This window comes from Glycine max, chromosome 18 (genome assembly GCF_000004515.6).
Source record: "Glycine max cultivar Williams 82 chromosome 18, Glycine_max_v4.0, whole genome shotgun sequence".
In the NCBI taxonomy this organism is placed as follows: Eukaryota; Viridiplantae; Streptophyta; class Magnoliopsida; order Fabales; family Fabaceae; genus Glycine; species Glycine max.
The window spans coordinates 38042749-38065171 of record NC_038254.2 but is presented as its reverse complement, the minus strand read 5'-3'; the positions used below and the strand labels follow the sequence as shown (position 1 = coordinate 38065171).

The following is a 22423-nucleotide window of genomic DNA, read 5'->3' as shown; positions in this document are numbered from 1 at the left end:
ATTTGTTGTGTTCTTAGTAAACTATTAGCACCTTTTAGTCTCATAAAGAACATGATCAAACCACTTATTTGGGTGATTTGATAATGTTTTAGTAACTACCGAAACTTATAGCACTGTGCTTAGGGTGAAACAATTATTTAAAATTGTTGTTTCATCTTTTTGTGTTGATTGGCTAAGTTCTTAAATTGTCAATTCAACCCTGGACTTTATTTAAAATAGGTTCATATGTCAATAATTTATTATAGAAAGAACCCATTTTAATAAAAAGAAACCTAAAAGGATGAATCATTCTCTAAAAGGCGTTATAGAGCAAGTACAAAAATACAAGAAAAAAAAAACAAGGATGACATGGGCGAAACGAGATCCCGATGATAAAAATAAAATAAAAAAACAAAATACTAATGAAGTTATTAATGAAGTAAAGAAAACAATTCACACGATCGAGTAGGCACTATGATAACATAGTGTGCACTATGCAATGCCCAACCTCATTGGGGCTGATGGTGCACCCAACATTATTGCTGGTGCACTCAGCATTTTTTAAAAATGTCAAAACTGCCCTTGCACTTTCTTCGCATTTGTGTTGGGTGTGCCTAAGGGTGATTCGTAAATCGTACGGATCAAGTTGATCCGTAAAATTGATACTGATCAAGTTGATATGTATGTTGATATTAAGCATACAGATCAAGTTGATCCGTAAAAGACTTACAGATCAACTTAAAAGGCTTACGGATCAAGGATATTTCAGTCTTTGCCCCCTTAAGTGTTGGGTGCACCAGCAATAATGCTGGGTGCACCTAGCATCAGCCCCACATTGGTCATTAGACCCAAAACGAAACACTATATATTCACTTGTTCTTCTTTCAATTAACCCCACCACCACTACCACCACCTATGGCGGAATCCTCCGAGCCACCGTCGCATCGGCAGAAACCAACCACCGGCGATGACGACAGAATCAGCCACCTCCCCGATGTGCTCCTCCTCCAAATCCTCTCCCTCCTCCCCACCAAGCAGGCCGTCATCACCGGCATTCTCTCCAAGCGGTGGCGTCCGCTCTGGCCCGCCGTCTCGGTCCTCGACTTCGACGACGAGTCCTCCCCGGAGTTCCACCATCCCGGAGGTCTCACTGGCTTCGCCGAATTCGTCTACTCCGTGCTCCTCCTCCACGACGCGCCCGCCATCGAGCGCTTCCGCCTTCGCTGCGCCAACCCTAACTACTCCGCGCGCGACATCGCCACTTGGCTGTGTCACGTGGCGCGCCGCCGCGCCGAGCGCGTGGAGCTCTCCCTCTCGCTCTCGCGCTACGTGGCGCTCCCGCGCTGCCTCTTCCACTGCGACACTGTCTCGGTCATGAAGCTCAACGGCGTGTTCCTCAACGCGCTCGCTTCTTTCTCCGTCTCTTTGCCTCTGCTGAAGGTTCTGCATGTCGGGGATAGGGTTCTGTTTGGTTGTCACGATTATGTGGTGAAGCTTCTCGCTGGGTGCCCCGCGCTCGAGGACTTGGTGCTCGAATCAACCTACAACGATGCCTGCGGAGGTGTCGTTTGCGCCGAGGGGAACTTTCAGCTGGATTTGAAGCACTTGTCCAGTGCCAAAATTGGGTTTTCTTGGAAGGAGAGGTGCCTCAAGTCCATGCTTTTGATTTTCCGAGCGCTCTCTAACGTTCGATGCCTCTCGCTTTCGACCTCCACGGTTGCGGTACGGTGCTTCTACACTCTAGTTTTAATGAGAAACATGTTTTTGCATTCAATTTGGTGTTTTTATTAGATATGTTTATGGAAATTATGAATGAGTTTATGGTACTCTTTGAAAATGGTTATAGTTTGCGATTAGGGCTGTTGTTTCAATGTTTCTTGCTCAAAATAACATGGTGTTGCATTGAATTTGGTGTTTTGTTTTCAATGTGATATGGGGTTTTGGTAGTAGTTAATAGTGGGGGAAAAGGACATGATGATACAAATGCAAAAGACATGACTTAGGAGAGAGATAAATCATAAAGAGGAGGAGGATAAGTACAAGGGCAACTGTTTTGCGGAGTTCAGGGGACTACACCTTATCAACAGAAAGATAAGGATGTACAGGCTAAAATAGTCACAGAGTTGCATGTAATAATGATTTGATGGTTGAAAATCAGACAGAGCAAGGGCAAAGAGGGGTTGAAGTGATGCAAAACAGAGTTACAGTGCAAGCCTAAAATCAGTTTCAACAGATCAAGCTGCTTCATGTGGTTCGCTTTCAAAGTGAATTCTAATTCTTAAATTAGTTTTAGGGTACTTAACTCCCTAAACTGGTGCTGTCGAGGATGAAGTTGGGTTCCAGTGAATTTGAAACAGGAAATGTGGCTCCCTATACTGTCATATGGATATAGTCTGCTATTTAGGTGCTCCATGTCTCAATTGTGAAGTTGGTAAGAACCTTGGGAGAACCACACCACATAAGGTAGCCATTGTAATTGGAGAGCCTAAGATCTTTTATACCCCAGACTAGAATCCCATACTTCTAATGTGAGACTTTAGTACCATATTTTGCAATTGGATCCTAAGTCCTAACATCCCACCACACTGCACAACCCTAGTGCCATGCAGGTTATTTATGCACGAGTCCTTTGACTAGTCCTGGGAGAACACTTAAATGCTGGCATCATCACTTGTGCTGATCGTTTGCAACTGGGAAACATGGTGGAAAGCTCTGACCTTGGCAGAACCAAACCTCAAAAGGTAGCTGTATAGTTAGAGAGCCCAAGACCTTATATACCCCACACTAGAATCCCATACTTCCAATTTGAGACTCAAGTCCCATACCTTACAATTACCATTGGATCCTAACAGAAGTTCCCTACCAATTGAGGAGCTGCTAAGAGTGGCTTCGCTCCTTTATGCTGCAAGAGGGGCCACTGTACAAAAGTACCGAACTTTATTAATGTATCGGTTTTGTATGAGGCAATTATGATACAAGAATTTGTTATTTGGTATGATGTTAAAGTTGTCAGAGTAGTCTAGTATAAGATTGTTATGTTTGCTAGATCTGTTAGCTTCTGTTAAGCCAGTTAGGATTTAAGTTTATTGACAGCTACATATATGCATACAGCTAAGCTTGTGCTGCAAGCATCCTGCTTTTATAAATACTGTCCAACACTTAGTCAATCAAGTGGAATACATTTCATTCAGAAAACATATCACACTCTCTCACTCAGTTTTCACACACTGTAAAATTCTAACATGGTATCATAGAGCCTCTTTCAATCGTTGCCAATCATCATGGATTATTGGCAAAATTTGTTCACTTCCCTTGATCCTCAACAGTCCATCATTCTCCTCAAATTTCAATCCCTGCACTGACACCAATTACCTTCTCTCACCTCACTCTATCCCCGTCACTCAACAAGAACAACTTCTTGCAATGGCTACAACAAATGAACTATTTGATCCAGCTATCTGAGGGGATGAACTTCAACTTTCTAATTCAATCTTAGCTTGCTTTGTTGGATTTCACCACTCCTATCAGGTTTGGGATGAAATTCATAGCCATTTTCATGCACTCGTGCTTGCAAAATCCACTCAGTTCCACTTAGAGATTTGAATGATGAAGAATGGAGCAAGTTCCACCTCAGAATTCTTTTGCATCAAACCTCTAGTAGACTCATTGTTTGCCATTAGAAATCCAGTATTCTATCTAGTTGCAACAATTTTGAGGCTAGTCTTGGAGGCCTCCATGACTAATACTTTTCATTATGACTGTTACTGGTCTTGTCGAGCCTCTCAGTGAGGGAAATCAAGTGATTTCTTGTTCTAAAGGCGTGATTTAAAAGGAACAAGCAAAGTGCTCTACAGGAACTGTTGTCTGTCAAAGTTGCTCATTTTGTTGTTCATCCTTCATCCTTTGTTCAGCCATGTTGTTACCTTACACCATCTCATTCTGGTGTTCAGCCTTTTGTGGCTAACCATTCCACAAATGCCTATGGCTTCCCTCTAACTTATGCTGATCATAATAATGACAACTCATTCTGAGGACTTGAAGGTTGTAACTTGTAATGACAGAGCTTGTGGCTGAGGTGGAGGACGTTTTGGTGGTTGGAGCTTGATCCAATGTCAGATATCCCATAAATCAGGACATGGTGCCACTGTGTTGTCACTGAAACATAAACGCCTTCTCGCAATATGGCTTTAACTTTCCCTAACTACTCCCATGACCATGATGAGCTCAACACATGCCCTATCAGTATGTTCCACCACTGGCTCCTTTGCTACTCCCATGCCCTCATTCATTTGTGCCTAGATGCTTAATCCTTTGGTGCTATGCCTGCTGCATTGAGTCAGATTCATCCTTGTGCTAGCACAGCTGCCTCATGCTCTGTTCTCTGGTTGTTTAAATTCCTCTCAGGCCTGGTACGTGAACATGAATACCATGCACCATGTTACTTTAGATCCACAGAACCTTCTCTCAAGAATACCTATTTGAGTGGCTGAGATTCAATTCTGTTGGGCAAGGTTTGTCCTCTTCATCAATTTGTTCCACATCTTTCCATCTTCCCTACAATCCAACACATCACACTCTCAAAAATTTACGTCTGGTTCCAGACATAAAATCTGATCAGTGTCAGTACATTTGCCCAACATAATCATGTATTCTTTTAGTTTCATCTTTTTCATTGCCTTGTCAAATCTCAAGGATCGTGGTGCTTTTTGTAGGACACACATGGGAAGGATGGACACTATAAATTCTCAAATCTTACTAGGGTGCACAAAACATTTAGATTGATGATGGTAATACCCTTTTAACTGTTGCTGATGGCAGTATCCTTTGTTGGGTACTCCTCTACTTAGAAAGGATACTTGTTAACATCCTTCATCTAAAAAATTCTGTCTCTCGATGTTACCTTTTATTAGGAACAAGCCTATTTTACTCAATCTTATCCTTAAGGGTGAGTGTGTTAGTGAAGATCAGGGGATTCTTTTTGAAACATTTGGTCTTCCTGGTCTCAAGTCAAATTCCCATGAACTTGAGTCAAAGGAAGCACTGACTGAAACAGAAACCCTAGTAGTTGAAGATAACCATGACCTCCCAATTGCTATCAAAGGATTCAGAAAATGCACCTGAAAGTCACTAGGTCCTCTCTCAAATAACCTCGTTTAAAATTTTTTCAGCAACCCATAAAACCTTTCCTGCAAATCTTAACACTATCCCAATTCCCAATAATGTTTTTGAGGCATTATTCAATAAAAATTGAAACTAGGCCACAGATATTGAAATCGAGGGCATTGGAGAAGAATAAATCATGGGAGTTGGTCTGTTGGTTGCTTTATTAATTATCAGAAGAAAATGTCAAATGGGTGTATACAGTAAAATATAAGGCACCTGGGTCGATTTAGAGGTACAAAGCAATACTGGTTGCTAAAGGTTTCACAGAAACCAATGGGATTGATTATATTCAAAGGTTTTACAGAAACTCAAGTTGCAAAGATGAACATTAGGTCATTACCCGGAAGTAACACACTTTATGGCTCGTGTACACAAGCCGAATGACGTCTTGTGATCCTTGTAGCTGACCTTACTTAGTGGGACAAGACTTTGTTGTTCAGGTGACTCAATCTAGGAAAGGTATTTTTATATCTCAACAAAAAATATCACAAATTTGCTCCAGGAGACAGACAAGACAGCTTATAAAATTGTGAGTACTCCTATAGATTTGAGCCATAAACTGGGTAGTGTAGATGAAGGTGCTACAGTAGATAATGAGATGCATTGAGTTGAGAACCTGTACATGTTATTGTACTTTTCTCAGAGGAAATCTTGTAATTTGAAGGAGTAAAAAACATAATGTAGTTGCTCATTCTAGTGTTGAATTTGAAGGTGTGTTTTGGGCTATGGCTCAAGGTATTTCTGAATTACTTTGGCTTGAGATTATTTTAGGAGATTTGAAGATTAAATGGGATTGATTTATGAAGCTCTATTGTTGTGATAATGTCAGCAATTACATTGCTCATATTCCAGTTCAACAAGATCGAACTAAACACATTGAGGTGGACAGACAGTTTATCAAAGAATAACATCCAAGCTGAGAATGGAGAATTCATGTTCATCTACTTGAGGGGGAACGTTGGAAATTGAATCATATTAATATTCAATTAGAGTAAGTTCAATGTTATCATAGGATATGGTGTTCTCTTAATTTGTCACTTGTAAATTGTATTTGTCATTTATTATTAATGTAATCCTCGGGACTATAAATTGAAGCATACTGTTTAATGAAACACTTGCTAGGGGTGGCTTTTGGTGAGCTGGACTTTTAGAGAACTCAACATCCCAGCCCACATAGCTGTTCCAAAATGAGTTGATAAATGGGTTGAGGTTGGCTAGCCCATTGAGCTTTTTTGTTTAAAAAAATCTTAAAAGTGATAAAAAAAAACACTGACATTTTGTATAAAAATATATCAGATTCTTGGTAAATATTATGTGCTACAAGTTGTGAAGGTAATAATTGAGACTCTGAAGTTGCGATAATTAACATGACTGATGGAAAATTTATGATGGTGGACATTTTTATAAAACAGGAGTACCATTGTTTTAACTTTATTTGTTTTTGTTTTTTGATTAGTTTTTGTCATGCCTTATTTGTGCAGTGTCTGAAGCATGCTTCTACCAGTGATATTCCAGTGTTTGACAAATTAATCCAGCTGGAAATTTCATTCGGAAACTATTCATGGGATTTGTTAGCAAGCTTGCTTCAACGTTCCCACAAGCTTGAAGTTCTTACAATTTATAAGGTTTGCTGAGTTGAAAAGCGAATCTTATTTTTTATGTTATGCGCTTGGATTTGAGAAGATTTGGTATCTGTTATTGCAGGAACCACAAAAATATGCAAAGGGACAAGAGCCAAGATGGATCCATCCACTGCTTGTTCCTGAATGCCTTTTACATCTCAAAACATTCTGCCTAAGAGAGTATCAAGGATTGGAAACTGAGCTGGATTTTGTAGGGTATATTATGCAAAATGCCAGAGTGTTAGAGACAATGACAATCTACATATCAAGTTCCTTAGGTTCAGAGGAAAAGCTCCAAATTCGCAGGCATTTATCTATACTTCAAAGGAACTTTGAAACCTGTCAAATTGTATTCCATTGAATCTTATGTCTTAAAGGTATATTTTTCTTTCTTTTTGAAACTTTTATGAATTTGAAAGCTTTTTATTTGATCCGTGTTTAGTTGGCATGTGAATTATTTCAGAAATAATGAAAAAAATGATATTTAAATTAAAAGCTTTATTGAGTTCTATCTGTTTTTATCTCTGCTTATTTTGGCAAATCCAACTTTCATATAGAAAAATGGTGTAGCAAAAATCAAACTTGTGACTACTTGGTCAATTAAGGCTCTAATACCTTGTCTAGGACAAACTCTCAAAAGCTTTAATTATCATGTGAAAGCCATGAATTGTTTGTATTTAAATTACAATATTATTTATAATATCTGTATATTATATTACAATATCTTTGGACATGTTGTGGAATTAGTTCGTCGAGCAATATTAGGGGTTGTCTTTTGTATTATATTTTGTGAATTTGTTTCCTTGTTTATCTTGGGTTAGTAGTTGTGTTATATTAGTGAGCTTAGATTAGGAAGCTTTGTTCAATTAGTTTTCTTTTTTCTCTTAGTTGTTTTCTGTTTTATTTATTTATTTATTTATTTTTGTATAAGAGGATTCCTTATCCACCCCCCTCAGTAACTTTTTTGCTTGGGCTTGCACAGTAGTTTATAAATAGGACCATTGTGTTAGTATTTTGTATCACATTATTACACCTTATCAATCTATAATACTAATAAAAGCATTCTTTCTCTTTTACTCTTCTACCTGAACCTTTTAATTCCAACACAATTCTTGTTTTGGTGTTTACTGATTTTTTTAATTATGATATAGTGGAAATATGCTAATCTATAATATGAATATACAACAAATCTGTTTATAGCTGTAGTAGAAACATTGATTATATTTAGGCTTGCCTCTGGATAATTTGGTTTTCTTTTCATTATGTATTCAAATTCTTATCATTTATAAAAATTAACTGTCCTATTCATATGAATGTTTTTCAGAGAAGAAAACAAGTACCAGCGGTTTCAAGTGCAGAAATCATTCGTATAGAGATGCTATGCAGCAATTTGTAGTCATCAAAAGTTGATGGAATCCTATTTTGATCTGAACAGCATAATGTTTGAAGGCCTTCCTTTTAGTTACTAATACTTTATAGTGTATTTCTTTTGTTATTGGGAATACTTCTAGTTGGTCTAGCAAGAAGCAAAACACTTGGCTAACTAAGGTTCATTATAGGCTGTGTAACATAGATACTTGTCCACCTGAGGAAGTCATCCTTACATACTTACTTTGAGGGGTATTTTTTTGCATACTTCAAAGTTCAGAGCAGCTTTCTCTTGAGAAATTATCTGACTGCTCTGCAACATTTCGTGTAAAGCCTGTACAACATTTGATCATGGTATGTGACCAAGTCAGCTGTTTTGTGTTGGTTAATTTCTGACATTTAACATTGTAATAGTGATGAATATAACTGAGTTTTCTTAGTACAAAAGTAACTTCAAATGAGTTGTAGAAATAAGGTAGTCTATGGGGAATAGGTCCTGTTTTGCAGTCATTACCCCTGTTCTAGAGGATTCAAAACCAAGTAACTGCACTGTCAAAGTGCACCTTCTTCACGGATTCAAAACGAAGTCATCTTTTAAATTGTAAATTGTTAAATACATAACTATTGGCCTTAGTCCCTATGTTAAACAGAATAGAATTTATGGGTTGTTTGTCTTCAAATGAAGCCGCATGTATATAGGGGTGGACATGGATTGGACTTTTAAGAATTCAATCCATATATATTTAAATAGATTGAATTTTATATCTATATTCATATTTTTTTAAAAATAATTTAGCTTTAAGATCTAATTCATTTAAGTAGATATGGATTTGGTCATATCCAATTTACATCCAATTAAATGTGATTTAAAATAGATTAGACTAGACCAAAAATTGTTTTTTTTTTTCCGTGAATACACACTCTCTTGTTTTTTCTCAATATACATCACTTTGCAATTTAATTCTCAATCTACACTACTTCGGACTTTGTGCTTTGATTCACACCACTTTGCAAATGAACGTGGCCAAAGAGATCGAATAGCTGCAAACTTACATGAACGTGAATACACTCTCTCTCTCTCTTTTGTTTTTTTTTTAATTTAAAATATTATAAAATATAAATATTATATTATATAATTTTTTTAATTGGTTTTAAAATTACTTATTTGTTAAATTAAATTTTATAAATTTTTTTTAATTTTTTTTAAAGAAAATGATATTATTAAATATAATTATTTTTGTTTTATTATTTAATTTACTTAACATATTTTTTAGGTGAATATTTTTATTTAAAATATGAATGTTCTAATATAATTATTTTAAATAAAATTATATTATTAAATATAATTAGTTTGTTTATGTCATTATATTTAATTAAAAATGATAAAACTTTTTGTTTAACAATTTATTTATAGAAGAACATTATATTGCAATTACATTTGTCTAAGAAAAAATTTAAGATGAAGATATGTTAGGACAATTGTTTCTGTTATGACCATATTGTCGATAAATTCCACATTTTTTTCTACTTTCACATTCATTTTCTTCTTCGTCCATCTCAGTAGGAATGCAAGTTGAAACGGGATGACCCTTTGCAGACCTCTTTCTCCTTGGATCAGGACCCCACTGATCTCGTTCATATTCTTGCCACATTGATTCGTGTGGCAGTAAACCAAGAGTTCTCGTAGACGGGCAAAATATGTTGTAAAGTGAATAGTATCGGCACATAGTTCATGAGATCAAGATTGACAGATTTACAGTCATGACGTGAGAACACGGTAAGTGTTTAGTTTGATATTCACCACAATCACACTTTTGAGATTGTAACATTACTCTAAACCTTCCAGGTGGTCTGGGTATTTGAAGTGGGGATTGAGTCTCTTTTGTGATTGTGTCTGTTGAATTCATTTACAATGTGTGTATTAGATTCTTGTTGACCGCTATTCATTGCATCAGACGACTTCAGAATATTGTGAGTCGGAGTTGATCGTTGCTTGAGTTTGTCGACCTCTAATAGCAAAGAATTGTGCGGTCGAAATACGTCTCCATCTCCTCAACCAACGATGACACCAGCAAATGTGTTGTGTTTTTTAACATGGAATTAACAGACTCAAACAAATTGGTAAAATTGGTAGTCATATGTCCCCAACGTTTCCCCCCATCGAAGCATTGTACCCAATTTTGTTTGGGTAATTGATCAAGTCATTTAGCTGCACTTGGCTTATTCGCACACATATTCCCAAGATGCAACTAAAAAAATATCAACAACACATAAATTTAACTACAAAATTATATACAACGTAACTAAAAAATTGTACTCTAATTTTATCCAATTTTTTTATTTTCTTTTATCTGTATATTTTTCTTTAAAAAAATAAAAAAAATTATAAAATTTAATTTAATAAATAAATAATTTTAAAACCAATTAAAAAAATTATATAATATAATATTTATATTTTATTATATTTTAAATTAAAAAAAAAAGGAGAGATAGTGTATTCACGTTCATCTGAGTTTGCATTATCGGATCTCCCACGTTCATTTGCAAAGTGTTGTAAATCAAAGCACAAAGTCTAAAATAGTGTAAATTGGGAATTAAATTGTAAAGTGGTGTACATTGAGAAAAAACACAAGAGATATAATGTATTTAAGAAAAAAAACCCAAAAAATTAGATGAGATTAGGATATTGAACTTTTTTGGCCTGGCCTACTTATATGATTCTAAACAGCTGGATGTAATACCTTAGAGGAACCCGCTCCTTTGTATTATTGGTATAGTGATGTATTACATAGAAACTAGATGTAATAGCCATATTGCGCACAACGATACGTGCTCTGTTATATAGATTCAGGAAGCATTCTTTAAGTTCATATATACCACGGCAATGCACATTATGCGCAAACTCCACAATATGAGATGTTTCTCCCGGAAAAGTGTACTAATTAACACCCCATATATCTAATTTGACTAATTTGGGTAATTCTTTCTAGGGTTAATTAAGTTTTAGTTTTTAAGTTTTTTTAAAATTCGATTTTAATCCCTAACCTTTTATTTGACTAGTTAAGGTTCATCAACTTTTTTTTATTAAGGTTTTAGTTCCTAAACTTTTGTTTCCATGACTAATGTTTCTCAACTTTTTTCCATTGTGATATTTAGTTTCTAAATTTTTTAAAAATTCAGTTTTTAATCTTTATAATCTCATTAAATAAATAAAGATAATAGATTAAAAGATTTGCTTAGAAACTAAAAATTAAAATTTTCAAAAGTTTAGAAATTTTAAACAGTCAAACAAAAGTTAAGAACTAAAATTTTTAATGAAAAAAAATAAAAAGATTTTAATCAGTTAAACACAAATTTATGGATTAAAAATGTTAATTAACCCTTCTTTCAATCGTCCATTGTGACACTAGAGTAAGGAAATTACAAGCACATAATGAGTGAGCAAGTCCTCTAGAACACTGGACATGAAGCAAGAATATCAAGAAGATGTCTAAATTCAAGGAAGTTAACAACGGAAGACTATTAATGATGTGAACCTTACGGGGCGCGGATCGCTTGATACAGGCTGTAGAGTTTTTGGGTTGACGCCATTTCCAGTGAAGGAAGATAAGTCAGGGTAGACGCCACTTCCGATGAAGGAAGATAAGTCCGGGTAGACGCCACTTCCGCTGAAGGAAGATAAGTCGGGGTAGACGCCACAAGGATTACCTTGATAAGTCTGATATTGGTTCAACAAGGAACCCAGAGAGAAACTCTCACCAAATTTTATCAAATGCCAAAAGTTTCTCTTTTATTCAAAACAAAAACCAATACTTATAGTATATCTGAACAAAAAGATAAAAATAGACATGGGCCTTCAAAACAGGTTGGGCCAAAATTACAATAAATAAAAATTATAACTAAAAACATATTTAACTTGGGCCTTCAAATTAGTTTGGACCTTCAGCAACAATTAATTGTCTTGATAGTGTCTTTGCCTCTGGGCCTTCATCCTTCTCCACTTGGGCCTTCATCCTTCTCCACTCGGGGGCTTTGTCCTTCTCCACTTGGGCCTTTAGCCTGTATTTGGCCAGTTTCATGATTCTCATCATTCCATCCTTCTTGGAAAACATTTGTCCTCAAATGTCCAAGATTATCATCGGGTTCAAGTACCACTTCCTTCCTTTTCTTGTGGGCTTGCTTGGCATAGCTTTCATTCTTCTTTGCAATTTGCACCTTCACTTGGTCATACAATTTTTTTACATACTCAACTTTGGTCTGTGCATCCTTATGCTGAGTCTCTTGGGGCTTGCTGTTGTAAGTTGGCCTGTTAGGCAATGAAGCTTCTGGAAGGAGATCAACTTGATGTTCTATGCCTCTTGAAGGTGGCAGTCCATGAGGAATCTCCTTAGGAAAGACATTTTTAAATTCCTGCAATAAGGGTTGAACACTAGGAGAAATAGAAATAGTAAACTCATTAGAATTATCAGTAGAAATTTTACTGTCTTTACAATACTGTAGATTGAGTGGTTCATGAGCAGCTAACACTTTCCTCACTTCACTCGCCTCTGCAAAATAATTAAATTTTCTCTCATGTGTATCACTCTCTCTCTTATGTGTATCACTCTCTCTCTTATGTGTATCACTCTTCTTTTTCATATTCCTTTGTGGTGCCTCACTATTTTCTTTCTCTTGTTCTATCTTTTCTCTCATTCTGATTTGGTCATCACACACTTCTCTAGGGGATAGAGGTTTAAGAGTAAACGAGGAAGATTTGGCTATTCGTCTGTAGGGCTCTTCTTTGTTACGGTTTAACAAACGTTGCATTTGTGTAGTCCACGCGTCCAGAAATAAGTGCTGAGATCCGTCCAGTTGATGATATATACCACCATTGTCACCAGCTCTTGCCATGATTAAGGAACAAAGAATTTTGCAGTAAATTAAAAAAAAAATTCAAGACCTCACCACACTCTACTCACGTGTTTCTCTCTTTGATGGTAGTTCACTCGTGTTTGATGCTCTCAATATAGGCTTTTGTGTAATGTGTTCCCTCTTGCCTTTTACCACTCGTGTTCCCTCTTAAGTTCCTAGATGGACCGAATTAGACACACAAGGTAATATAAAATAAAAGGAAAGACAATATAATTATCAGAGTAACAGATTTAATTTGGGATAACAACTTGGACTTGATTTGGATAGTAGATTGGATTTGATTTGGATAACAGATTAGATTTGATTTGATTTGGATAAAAATTTTTGATTTGATTTGATTTGGATAATAGATCAGATTTGGATAACAAATTAGATTTAATTTGGATAACAAATATGATAACAAATAAGATAACATATAGGATAACAGATAAGATAACAGATATGACACGTAAACTTCAAATGCTCATAACTTTTGCTACGGTTGTCTGTTTGAGGCCTACTATATATCAAAACGCTCAGAATTCAGAGGAGAATCTAGATAAGGGGATTTGTTCCACGATTTTCTTTCCAAAAAAACACCTCTAAATGCCTCAATTTCGTGTTTAAAGATCAAACACCCACTTTTTTTTTCAAAATATTTGCAACTTTTTTTTTTGACACAAAGTGTGGAAGACACAAGAAACAAGAACAAGAACGTGACAAGAACAAGAACGAAACAAGATGTAAACAAGAATGCAAATAACAGAACACAAGACGCAAATAAGAACGAAACAAGATGTAAACAAAAACGCAAATAACAGAACAAGGACAAAGACACGAACCTAGACAAATTACAAAGGAAAAAATATAGGATAGGATAGGATAGAACCTGTATCAAGGGCCGAAGCTCTGATACCAGATGATGTGAACCTTACAGGGCAGATCACTTGATACAGGTTACAGAGATTTGGATGACGTCACTTTCAGTGAAGGAAGATAAGTCAGGGTAGATGCCACTTCCGGTGAAGGAAGATAAGTCAGGGTAGACGCCACAAGGATTAACTTGATAAGTCTGAGATTGGTTCAACAAGGAACTCAGAGAGAAACACCAAATTTTATCAAATGCCAAAAGTTTTTTTATTGAAAATAAAATCACTTGATACAGGCTGTAGAGTTTTTGGGTTGACGCCACTTCCAGTGAAGGAAGATAAGTCATGGTAGACGCCACTTCCGATGAAGGAAGATAAGTCCGGGTAGACGCCACTTCCGGTGAAGGAAGATAAGTCAGGGTAGACACCACTTCCGGTGAAGGAAGATAACTCAGGGTAGACGCCACAAGGATTACCTTGATAAGTCTGATATTGGTTCAACAAGGAACCCAGAGAGAAACTCTCACCAAATTTTATCAAATGCCAAAAGTTTCTCTTTTATTCAAAACAAAAACCAATACTTATAGTGTATCTGAACAAAAAGATAAAAATAGACATGAGCCTTCTAAACAGGTTAGGCCAAAATTACAATAAATAAAAATTATAACTAAAAACATATTTAACTTGGGCCTTTAAATTAGTTTGGGCCTTCAGCAACAATTAATTGTTTTTATAGTGTCTCTGCCTCTGGGCCTTCATCCTTCTCCACTTAGGCCTTCATCCTTCTCCACTTGGGCCTTCATCCATCTCCACTCGGGGGCTTTGTCCTTCTCCACTTGGGCCTTTAGCCTGTATTTGGCCAGTTTCATGATTCTCATCAATTAACCCTTTCCGGCCCTTCCATGAAAAACTGTTAACCCTCTCAACCTGAGAACTAGAAGAGTTGTAGTGGTAGTGGTGAGTGAGAATACAACGTGGCAAGTTGATGGTAGTGCGCAGAGAAAGGCTAAGGTGCTCAACTTTGTGTCGTACTGCATCTCTCACATGCTCAATGAAAGCACCAACTTGTTATGAGTATAAAGCAGAAACAGGCTTCTTTAGGGATTGATAACTAAAAGTCATCCTTTAAATCCATAGCCTTAAAAAAAACAGAATTGTAATACATGATCTTGCATAGCAGTCAACTAATATCTCAAGCGAAAGCTGCTCTGAACTTTGAAGTATGCAAAAAATATTCACTTAAAGTAGCATGTTTGGATGACTTCCTTAGATGGGACAAGTATTCATGTTACAGCCTATAATGAGCGTTAGTCAACCAAGTTTGCTTCATACCAGACCAACCAGAAGTATCCACAATAACAAAAGAAAGATAACTGCTACCCTTAGCTCCTATCTAAAACAGAATAAAATTCATGGGGTTGCTTGTCTTTAAATGAAGCTGTAATAAGTGAAATTAGAGGCTTGGTTAGCAAGTTAGTTGTCATTTTATTTTAAGAAAAATAATTAGTTATTAGCTGTCAAAAACAAAAAAAGTAAGGGATAGGTTGCTTAAATAGAAGTAGCAATAATTGTAGGAAAATCCGGATTAAGAGGGTATAAATAAACACCCTTATGTACATTCTCATTCATTCATGAATAAAGTTTTGAATTGTTCCTCTTGTGCTTTGAGAGTAGAGACTGAGTGAAGGTTCAATTGGGTAATTGTATTCCCAATTGATACATAATCCAATTATATGGTTCTAAACAGCTGGATGTAATGCTATACCAAATTAGAGTGACTGAGTATGGGTTGTGATAATGTGATATAATGTTGTATTAATGAGGAAAAAAATGATGGAGTCTATCTCCTTGCGATGACAAATAATCACCCTTCACTACCTACTCCTTTAGAGAAACACATGTCGATCTTTGAGGATCTGCTAACTTCCTATCTCAAAGGTGCCAAAACCTTAATTTCTAGATGCCCTCCCCATCTCCCCCATGTTTAATCTGTTTCTTGGAAGAACTCAACAAACCTTGGTCACTTCTTGGCATGTGGCAATTTTGTTATTCCTATTATGGTTTTGAATTACGGTTAATTACATTTTGTCAACCGAAATTGTAAATAATTGAGTAAAAATGCCATTGATATGTTGAGTTGTAATGCAATTGTGGAAACAAATATATCTACAAATATTAGTGTCGGTAAAAATAATATTAGTGAAGTAATTAAATACACTAGAAAAAAGAATGGAGATTGAATTGTAAAAGACACGACAGCTCCCACTTAGAGATTAAAAGAAAAATAGTAATAGAGAAAGATAAGTGGGAGAATCCCAATGGCTAATTGAACAATTTGGGTCAGTTTTTAAAACTTTTTTTTTTTTTTTTATCAAAATGGGTTTGTTTCAAATACTCATTACTAAACTTGTTGAAAAGATAAAATAGAACCAAGATATATCTTTTTGATCAGAGGTTGAATCAATCATCAGAAGAATAATTAGGTAAAAAATTAGGATACATTATGGGAAAATAAAACTTCCATCGAAGAAAGACAAATGAAAGGCTTTCATAAAAATTCTTATAGAATCGAGGATGAAGTTTTCATTCTGTACATGTCAGATCATGAATTAGTAACTGCATTCAATCTCCAAAAAGACATAAGAAGAATAGCAATTTCATTCCAGCAATTGCTATTTATGATTTTCATGAAGTAGTAATTATTGTCTAGACACAGACTCGTGCGTTGCGCAGGTTTATAAATAATTAATGAAATATTTAAACAAATTATTTGTTTGATAAACTAAATTTAAATTATAATTGTTAATGATATTTTATATCATTTTTTGTTAAAGAAGATTAAAAAATTACGTATAAATTAAGATATTTTTTATTTATCAATATATTTATAAGAGAATATTCTAAAATTGAAGGCTGACCACTCGATTAAAGTTGGTCAATGTGAAAATAAAAGTAAGCGTTATGCTTAAATTTTATAAGAGCAAAATAAGAATAAAGTGAAATTGACATATAAAGCAGTCAAATAAATATATTTAATGAAAGAAAAATAGTCAACCATAATGATAAAAAGCATAAAAATGATGCGAATAGAACACCAATTTTTTTTTCATTTAAATAGACTTTTTGTATTTATTTCCTTTCGCTGGCGACCGATTGTTGAATTTTGTTTTCTTTGGTATGCTCCTCTTTAAACTTTGAAGTAAGATTTTCACCCGAGGATGTTAGAACAATTTGTTTATTCGTCTTTCTCATTAATGGACTTTCTGAGATTCAATAAACTTCATTTGATGATGAAGATGCATCTTTTGACTTATTGGATGATTGTAGCTTTGAACTTTTACTTATTACGTATTGCTTTTTCACATTTTTCTTTAATGGACTTTGTTCTTCTTTTGACGATGAAGATGATTCTTTTGACTTCTTGGATAATTGTAGCCTTGGACTTTGACTTGTGACAATTTGTTTATTCGCCTTTTTATTAATGGACTTTGTGAGATTTGATAAACTTTTTCGTTAGATGATGAAAATGCACCTTTCAACTTGTTGGATGCTTGTAGATTTGGGCTTTGACTCATAATTAGTTCTTCACCTAACTCATCTGATGATATTTGTTGTGGTGAAGTGAACTCCTTATTTAATTAAAACATTAATTAGTGGATGAAACGATTAATATTTTGTACAAGAAGTAAAAATGAAAATAAATTATAAATATGGTTACCATTTAATTTCTTTGAGGAGAAGATCTTGTTGAATGATATTTTTTGGGATAAAAGTCCGTGTTACGGTATAGGTTTAAAATCCTTCCTTCAAGTTGTGAGTTGTGAGCATGATTTCAAAAATAAAAGTGTGTTTGCAAAAGGTATACAATATTGGGGTATGTTAGCCTTATTTGATTGCATTTTGGGTGTGAAGGAGTTCAGATGTTGTTGTATTTAGAATTTATCTTGAACTTAAAAAAGATTTTAAATTTTTAAATATTTATTTAATTATGCTATAAAAAATAATTCATTATATACAAAACATTAAGCCTTGTTGTTGGATACTTAGCTATTTGCATCCTCTACAAGTGTATTAATTTTCCTCTTTTGTAACTTTCCTTTGACATCTCTCACATGTAACATATTCCAACCAAACTTATCGTCGATCCCACTGATTCTTGCATGAATTGTGACCACATTATCCTATTATTTTATATATATTAAAACTAAGAAAAAATAAAGTATTATTGAATAGTATGAATATGAAAGTCATGGTAGGTTAGCATACCTGTGATTCATATACCCATCTCATGGACATTATATCTTACAAAGATTTTCAATTTTTTGACATTCTCTTGTCAAGATCAATGTTAGCAGAACTTGAAAAAGATAATTCTTTTATTTGATGTTGCTCCATTTTTTTTTCTACAAAACAGTTATTTAGAATAAAATTTATAATTTTTTAACTACATCAATCAAAGAATTAGAATAAACTAACAATTTCGTTTGTTGAATGTTACAAAATGTGTATAATAAAATAAAATAAAAGAATGAAGTTCATTTTACCCTATCTTGAACTTTGCAAAATCAGGATTGTCTAGATTGATATAGACCCTTATAATTGAAGTTGAGTTGATTAAAAACTCATATGAAAAACAATTATTAAAATATAATTGTTAGTAAATTAAAATTATTATAGTAATTAAAATAGAAAAAAATTTATTTTAAGCAAAAAGTATAATATAGACTTAATTGAATTAAAATTATTTATTTATAAAATAAGTTGGACCGAAAAGAATACTTAAGATGATTAAGAAACATCTGAAATAAATAAATAGATATTAAATTAAATAAACATGCTATATAAAAATAAAGGGACAGAAAATTATGGATAAATTTTTATTTAAATGTTATTCAAAGATTATATATATATATATATATATATATATATATATATATATAAAGAAAAGAGATAGAGTAGTAACATATATAAAGTGTAGAATATAATTTTTTTAAGGATTTTAAATTTATGAAAGTAATCAAACCTTTGAATTTTTTAACCATGATAGAAGTGATTGCAACTATCCTTGAGCCTTCTTTTTGGATGTTGAATTGCTTTTTCAAATTGAATGATATATAAAATGTAAAAGAAAATGGTTATAGAACGTACTATAGAACATTGAAGAATGAGGGCCGTGAACATGAGAAGCATTTGGAGGTCACTAAGATTGAATTGAAATGTTTTGATATAGGTTTTGTTACGTTGTGAGTAACATTGAAGAAGGAAGAAGAAAAAGAGAAGTGATAGACATAAAAGGAGAATGTCCTCCTTTCTCTTCCTATCTCTAAATCATTGATAGTGAGGAGCTTAGCTTTTACATATTATAAATAGAAAATACATTATATATACTTTATGTTTATTTATCGAATAAAAATCATTGTGTAAAACACTATAAGCATTTTCTTCTCATTTTTCTCTTCTATTTTATTTTAATTCTCTAACGGTCTTAGAGAGAAAAACTACTTTCTTCTTGTATGGTCTTTTCTGCAGTCGCATTTTATTTTATCAAAATGTCTATCATGGATATGATTGAGTCCCTTTCTAGTAAGATTGAAAAATTAATGGATGAAAATGCAACGTATTTCGCTCAATTAAAAATGTTTTTATTATATTATTTCGTTTCTTGAAATTTTAAATTAGTGGGAGATTGCAACTAAGAAGGAGTTGTGTACTAAAGTCCGGTTAAAGAAGGTGTAGTTCGATACAATTAAGTCACTACATTTTTCTCGGGTGGAAGTTCAAAAACACTAGGTATAAGGCTCAAACCTGGAAGGTTCTTTATACCAAAATACAACATCACATGCTCTTTCTTTTACGTTTCTATACAAATTATTTTTTAAAAATATTTTAAAATTTTAAATTATATGGGGGAATGTTAGTAAATATTTTTTTTATAATTTAAAATTTATAAAAATATATTACTCATATTAATTCTATTTTTAAAAAATAAACTATTTATTTTAGAATCTGTTACGTAAAATTAGGTTTCCTATCTTTTTAAGATTTTTCTTTTAGTGGGTCAATGCAGTTTGTTACGTGTTTGTTACGTTTCTGTTGATCTGCACGTTAGTTTCCAACGGTCATGTAGTTTTTCTTTGAGATTTTTTGGAGTTGCATAAGGGGGTATGCCTATATATATCTCCCTCCCCCCTCTAGAAAAGACACAAATAGAATAAACAATTTGTTTTCTTTCTCTCTAAATTTTGTCTTTTCCTTTCTTCTACAAAAAATATTTTTGAGAACAAAGAACAAAAGCATTAGTGTTCAGAAGTGTGGGGATCCTTTCGCTGCACACAATCGAAACCAACGGGTTGTCGTATTTTAGGAGATGAGCGCAATCAGATTTTCCTACTAGTGAAGTGGTGGTATTTTCTCTCCAAGGATAACGTTTGCGCGCTTCAACCCAGACTGATTAAAAATTTCTCCCTTAAATTATTTTCCTTTGTGCTTATTAGATGATATATTGCATTGTTGATTCATGTTTTGTTGACTGAAGATATTTTGCTACTATTGTTTTGTTATTTAGTTTAAGGCTTTGCATTTTCTACTCATTTATTTATTTTATTTTATTTTAATTTTCTAACCGTCTTAGAGAGAAAAACTACTTTCTTCTTGTATACTCTTATCTACAGTCATATTCTCTTTAATCAAAATGTCTATCATGGATATGATTGAGTCTCTTTCTAGTAAGTTTGAAAAATTAATTGATGAAAACGAAATGTATTACGCTCAATTAAAAATATTTTTATTATATTATTTCATTTCTTTAAATTTTAAATTAGTGGGAGATTGCTGAAAATTTTTCTTATAATTTGAAATTTAAAATTAAAATATATTTTCTTTTATCAATTATATTTTTCTTAAAGATAAAATGCTTTTAAAATTAGTTTCCGTGAAAAACTAAAAGTATCCCACTACTTCCATTCCTATATGTTATGAAGCTATCTTTTTCTTGGTCAATTTCCTTTGTGAACATTGCAAGTATTTAATGATAGGAAGTTTGTTCGATTTTTATTTTCTGTTTCTTAATGTTATTGTTGCAAGTATTTTGTTGCTACACGTTGGTGACTAGTTGCCTCTATATATGTAGCTCCTTGCTAAAAAAAAATGTGAAAATATAACACACAAAGCAATAAAATGAACATAACTCAAATAATAGATATTTTACCTATCTCTTTAAAAAATTCTACTATTATTTAAAATATGTTTTGGGAGTATGGCACATGTGTTAGGAGAAGGTCAAGTGAAGCTTTATATTTTGTATATCATACTCTTACTAGGGTACTTTATAATTTTTTTTTGAAAACCCCTTCATGTGTTTGTTGGATATTCTTTGCATAGTACTACTTATAGAATCTTGGCTGTTAATTTAGAAGTGTCTGAAATTTCTAATGATACTATTATGAAATCTAGAGATGTCACTTTCTTTAAAAATGTTTTTCATTTGAAAAATAAATTGTCTAAATCTGTTTGTGATACTTCTTGTTCTAATTTATCATCTTGTAGTAATGCTAATAAAGACATTGTTTTTGAACCTAAGAGAAGTAAAAGATCTAAAAAGGTTAATGATTTTGGTTTTGAATTTTGATCTTTTCTACTTGAAGATGATCCTAAAATTTATGGTGAGGCCATGAGGTCAACTGATGCATCTTTTTTGAAAAGAAGCTATTAATGATGAAATGAGTTCTCTTAAAACTAATAAAAATTGAATTTATTTTATTCTAATGAAACAAAATCGACAAATGGTTGTCTTTACTTTAACTGGTGGTGCAATATCATGGAAATCTACTAAACAAATTATTATTTCACGTTCTACCATGAAAGCATAAATTATTGCTTTAGATACTGCTATTAGTGAGGCTGTGTGATTTGGCATTGTTGAATAAGCCTATACCTACAATTCCATTGAATTGTGATAGTCAAGTTGCTATATCTAAAGTTACTAGCAAAAATTTTAATGAAAAAAAGAAGACACTTAAGAGTGAGACATAAGTCTATCAGAAATTTGATTTCTCATGGTGTCATTTCTCTTGACTTTGTCAGGTCAGAAAACAATATTGCGGATCTGTTTACAAAAGGGTTGACATGCTAACAAGTACTTGAGTCATCGAGGGGAATGCGACTAGAGCCCATTATTTAGTTACAACAATGGATACCCGTTTTCGTGTGATTGGTGATCCCATGAATGGAGTTCAACGGGTAACAACGAAATTACTTGTTGACTAAAGTACACCAAAATAAAATTTTACGGAGTTGCTCCATTTCTCATTCCTATGACGAGGTGTATTATAAATTGTGACAATATTAAAGTTGAGGTATTTATATATGTGTATTTTTGGTAAAAAAAAAAACATACTTCTTAATGAATCCGATGACAATTATTGTAGAACGAGTCTTTAAGGATTCACCTAGTGAGTGTGGTGGTGGGGCCGCCACTGTGAGATATAGGCTAATCTGGCGTTAGATCTTTGCTTGAACATCGTAGCCTGCCAT

At 33.7% G+C, this 22423-nt stretch overlaps 1 protein-coding gene across 1 annotated transcript; it reads left to right on the top strand.

Annotated features, from left to right (window-relative positions):
- The first annotated feature begins 751 nt into the window (after positions 1-751).
- On the top strand, positions 752-8521 carry LOC100794386 (F-box/FBD/LRR-repeat protein At5g56420). Its single transcript, XM_003551333.4, has 4 exons — positions 752-1701; positions 6624-6767; positions 6847-7141; positions 8089-8521. Exons 1-3 carry the CDS (start codon positions 895-897, stop codon positions 7123-7125), a joined length of 1230 nt encoding a protein of 409 aa, XP_003551381.1. The 5' UTR covers positions 752-894; the 3' UTR covers positions 7126-7141; positions 8089-8521.
- Positions 8522-22423: the final 13902 nt, after the last annotated feature.